General features: G+C 32.2%; 1 protein-coding gene across 1 annotated transcript; it reads left to right on the forward strand.

Moving 5' to 3' along the window:
* The first annotated feature begins 2079 nt into the window (after positions 1 to 2079).
* On the forward strand, positions 2080 to 4816 carry LOC113293564 (elicitor-responsive protein 1-like). The gene is made up of 5 exons (XM_026542168.1): positions 2080 to 2340; positions 2446 to 2511; positions 2815 to 2953; positions 3513 to 3666; positions 4627 to 4816. Exons 1-5 carry the CDS (start codon positions 2277 to 2279, stop codon positions 4627 to 4629), a joined length of 426 nt encoding a protein of 141 aa, XP_026397953.1. The 5' UTR covers positions 2080 to 2276; the 3' UTR covers positions 4630 to 4816.
* The last annotated feature ends 503 nt before the right edge of the window (positions 4817 to 5319 follow it).

Below are 5319 nucleotides of genomic sequence, written 5' to 3' on the forward strand. Positions count from 1 at the left end.
TTTAAGCTTTATTGATGGTTGGATGAATTTTATCTGTTCCAGGGAGATCTTTGTAGAAGAGAAAGGGAAAATGAGGAAGTCCAGTGTTTTCTGTTTATGTGTACATGGTAGGTCTGTAATCGAACGATTGTATTTAAAGATGGAGATAATCTAAGGGCGCAGGTGAAAACTACTGGTGTGATGAAAAATACGTTCACCAATGAAAAATACGACGACAAAAAAAAACGTGCATACACCAAAAAATGGTTATCGTTTTTTGATCGGGCTTATTGCCATTAAAGAGAAGGGAGATTTGATAAACGCTTACATTACACTTTCTCTGTTTTTATTAAATATAAATTAGGGCCTCATATTACAGAGTCCTAACCAATGTAGTTATGATACTGGTTTTTTCTAGTTTTATATATTTCGAAAAAATACAGGGTTATTTTATAAAATCATGATACATAGTTGAGGTACTTTAATTAAATTCCTATTTATTTTTATTATAATAAAAATAGGATTTTCCGAATAAATAGTTTCTACCATAATTCTATTTAAGTCATTGTAAATTATACATATTATCCCGAAATCCCTAATATTCGCGTTTTAGTCCATAATCCGTTAGATGTATAGTCCATATTCCTGTCTATTAAAAAGAATATTCCATTTGGTGAACCAAAGGCTAAGCTTTGACCTTACTCTCCTTAGGGAGGAGACAGCTGGAATACTTATAAGCCAAATACTAAAAAGCAAATAAATTGATTTTAATTATATATGTAAAAGAAGGAAAAAAACGGGGTCATTTTATAAAATCGTGATATATTGCTAAGGTACTTTATTAAAGTCACATTTATTTTTTAATAAAAATGGGATTTTCGAACAAATAATTTCTCTAGGAAATACCATATAGTCGTAGGAATAATATATTAGAGAGAGTCTAGTCCAGTTGACTCAGTCATGTGTCTGTTTAGTCCTTTTTGGGAATATATATTATAGTTTGGCCCTATAAATTATGGTTTTGTCCTAGGGTGATGTCATGGATGATGTAATTGTCATTGTGGGGTGACAGAAATATCCTTTTGGAACCACATATACACAAAAAATCAATAAAAAATATCTCATTCTCAGATTTACTTTCTCCCTCCTCTTTATTTTCAGATCTAGTTTTCTCCTCTCCATTTTTTTTTTTTTTTGCAGAAGATGAACATGATGATTAATGATGAAGATTTGTGTGTTTTTCTTCTTTTTTGTTGTTGATGGTGTTGTTGAATATGATGGAGACGATGAAGACGGACAACATGATGATGAACGATGAAGATTTGTGCGTTTTTCTTCTTTTTTTTCTTGCTGCTAGTGTTCTTGAAGATGGTGGAGACGATGAAGATGATGAACATGATGATGAACGATGAAGATTTGCGCGTTTTTCTTCTTCTTGTTTTTTTCTTGCTGCTAGTGTTGTTGAAGATGGTGGAGACGATGAAGATGATGAAGACGACGAAGATTTGTGATGAAGATGTTGTTGTTGAAGATGAACTCGTGTTTTGTTGTTGAAGACGACGAAGATGATGATGCTGCAATTCATTCCATAAATGAACTCTTTTTTTTTATGTTTTTATATGGAGTTCATTTCTGGAATGAACTCTGTTTTTTTAGGTGATTTCTGAAAAAAAAAGTAGAAATTAATATGAGTTCATTTTTAAGAATGAAAAAATAAAAATAAGTAGACATTAACAAGGAATGGTACTTTTGTCTATTTAATATTTTTAAATAATTATGGATCAAACAGTAAATGCGTTTTCCCAATGGACTAAACAGACATGGGAGCGCCTTAAAAAGGACCAAACGATATTCTTCCCATAATTTCTACCATAATTCTACCTAAGTCATTGTAAATTACTACTATTATCCTGAAGCTCCTAACATTCGCGTTTTAGTCCTTATTTCGTTCGGTGTACAATCCCTATTCCTGTCTATTAAAAGGAATATATTCCATTTGGTGAACCAAAACTTGGCTAAGCTTTTAATTCAAGGGGGAGACACCTGGCCTTGGCAGATTGATCTCAGTTTCTTGATCAGTGATCTGTCGTATGGTGACTGGTCAGCAATTAAATGACATGATCTATCTTTCCCATTATATGACTCAAAGTTGACCTTGCCGCTTGGAAGAATTCAATTGCTTGCATATATATATCTCTGTGTTAAAGATATATATCCATCATTTGGAACAAAAAAAGAAAAGAAAACCAAACTAAATTGAGCAGGCGACTGAGTAATTGACAGATATAGATCACACCATGAGTGGTTTATTGGAAATCATGCTTGTTGACGCACATGGCTTGCCCGAGTCTGATGTCGTTGGTATTTATTTATACTTACTCCTCCCTTTATCTTGTCTATTGTTGATTCAAGATTTCGTATTAATTCTTACTCAATGTTTGATTAAAGTTAGTTTTTAATTTTCAGGAAAGATGGATCCATATGTTTTGATTCAGTACAAAACCCATAAACTTAAGAGCTATGTTGCCAAAGGTAGGTACCCAATCATGCTCTATACAAAATAGACTAGGTATGCTTGTTCATTGAAAATTTGAGATACAAAAAGAATATGGGTGATGAATCATGGATGCTCTTTAAAAGAAAAGAAAAATATGGCCAATTTCTCCTCTTTTGATCCAAAAAAATGTAAATCTTTCTTTACAATTAAGGTTAGCGAGTGACAGCAACATGGCCAGCCGATAGTTTATGTGAACTTTGTTTAAGATAAAACTGTACGTGCCCGACTGCTCATTGAATGATTGATTGATGTATTTATTTATTTCTGTGATTGAGCAGGACAAGGTAGTAACCCCGTATGGAATGATAAATTCACATTATGGGTTGATTATCCAGAGCCAAACGGACATTACGATGTTCGCTTCAGAATCTTCGATAGAGACACACTTTCAGCAGACGACTTGATCGGAGAAACCACGTAAGAAGATTTTAAGATTCTTAACCCCTTGAATTAAAACATCAGTTAGGTCATTTATTAACATTCTCAAAACACTATAAGTTTTATAGTGTCTATAAATGGATTCCTTGACATTGTTAAAATGAATACTATATTGACACTGTGACTGTTATTCTTCTTTTTACATAAGATCCAAATGTAAATCCGAAGTTAAATTTTTAGTGACATTTTCGTCCGGCAGAGTTTTATATTCCTACCAAAAATGAGCACTCGTCCACAAATTTTAGTTTCAACCTTTAATTTTTCTTAATTTTTCATTTGTTAATTTTTCTTAACCCTTCAACTCTTAATTCTTAGAATACGCTAATTTTTTTGCAATAATTTAAAGTTTTATAAGAGAAATATATTAACTTCGAATTTTTCCAACTTCTTTCGTTTCGGAGTTCTTCGAAATGGATTTCTTAAAAACAATGATGCCACAATGTCTAGATAGTGCCATTTTAATCTATGTCATGGGTTCCTTCTTTTCTTACAAATGATTGTGAATTTATTTTTGAATTAATCCTTTCTGCCTGAGTAGGATATGCGTGAAAGATATAGTGGAATTGGGTGTTGAGAAGGGAAAGGCAATGGTGGAACCCCGCAAATATAGTGTTTTTGAAAGTAAGAACGGTGAATTAACTGCAGACCGGGCTGGAGATCTTCATGTAGGGTTAACCTTCACCACAAAGCAGGTATATATTAATTAATTTGTGAACATGGCCGAGATGATAAAGGCAAATAAAAGTACAAGTTTTTTTTTATAAACAAAGAGTAAAACCTTTTTCTTTACGAAAATGATTTACTCACCGAAGAATTTGCACCGCATTCTCACCGTGTGAGAGGATGTGACTGGATGGATGGGGTTCACTTCTGCCCCACCGCTATCCCAATGCGCCGAACGTTATCCTGGATCCGTGCGATCTTCCTGAGTGTACTCACGGTGCAAATTCTTCGATGGGTCTAGCAAGACTGGATCTTTTTATCTCAAATAAACTGATATTTAACTAATGTTGTTAATTTTAGTCTAAGAAATATATTTAATTAATAATCATGTTTATACTTATTGCTTAGGTATAAAGTTTGCAATACTCATAGTTGTAATTTAAGAGGTATGCTAATTATAAATTTCACTATAATATTATGCATAAGTGTATAAATAGAAAAAAAATAGTTTTAGATTACAGTTTTTTTTCTATTTTTTTTAAAGTTGTATTAAACAGATTTAACATCTGTAGTTAGGTAAGATACTTAGATATATGGTGATAAGTCCAGCTGCTACAGGCAGACCGATTTGGTTAGTCCAAATATAAGCCATTAGGTAGATAAAACCTAAATTTCTAAATTTAAGAATGATGAACTCCTTTGAGAATGATGGTTATCACACGAAGTCGTGCACAACCAATAATTCATTACCACCTTAGATTGAACTGCATTTTACATCTAATTTAGTCTACCATAAGTGTTTTTAGTCTACCACTCCTAATTTAAACAAGACACGGAAAGAGTTTTTGTGAGATCATCTACTGATTTATTATAACATCTAGGAACAACCTGACAAATCCAAAGTAGGATCTATAATCTTCTTATATTACATATAAATTATACTTATTTAGAAATTCTTAAAACTAACTAATGTAGATTTTTTTTTGTAGTGAATGGGATATGAAACTGTGAAAGAGCAGAGATATATTGCTTGAATGTAATAAATTGAAACCGCATTTATGATGTAAAACGTTTGAGTTTGGGGTTTGTATTGTATATGGTTTTTGAATTGGTTTATTCCACTTTGATATCTTTAATGTATTATCCGATTGATTATATTTGGGCTTCTTGTTTATGGCATGTCTCAGTTAACCATTTTTTTTCTGTAGAAATAATGATGACGAGATTGAGAATCAATTTCCTTGTCAATATTTCAATAGCTCCTCTTTTTTTGCTTTTCTTTGTTTATGAATAAATCTCGTAGTCCGTATACATACAAATGTTATCATAGTAGTTCACGAAATATTTCAAGGATTGTTAATAGGGGGACTGGAATCAGAAATTCAAATAAGAAAAAACAATTTTTCGTATAAATCAAAGCATGTTTTATGTTGGGCTTGGTACACCCCCAAATTTCGGTCCTCCGCTAACAGCCTTGAATATTTTAGAACGATTTTTTGGGGACCATGGTTTTTTTTGTTGGACCATGGTTCTATTTTTAGTAAGAAATTTAGAAGTAAATCTAGGTCACCCCTTATCTAGATATTTATATTAATACCTAAACTACCCTCCTGATTAATTTTGGGTAATGATTAGTGAAATCATTAGTGAAATGATTAAGCTAAAGAAGTAGAATTATTGAG

The sequence above is a fragment of the Papaver somniferum genome, chromosome 7 (assembly GCF_003573695.1).
Source record: "Papaver somniferum cultivar HN1 chromosome 7, ASM357369v1, whole genome shotgun sequence".
NCBI lineage: Eukaryota > Viridiplantae > Streptophyta > Magnoliopsida > Ranunculales > Papaveraceae > Papaver > Papaver somniferum.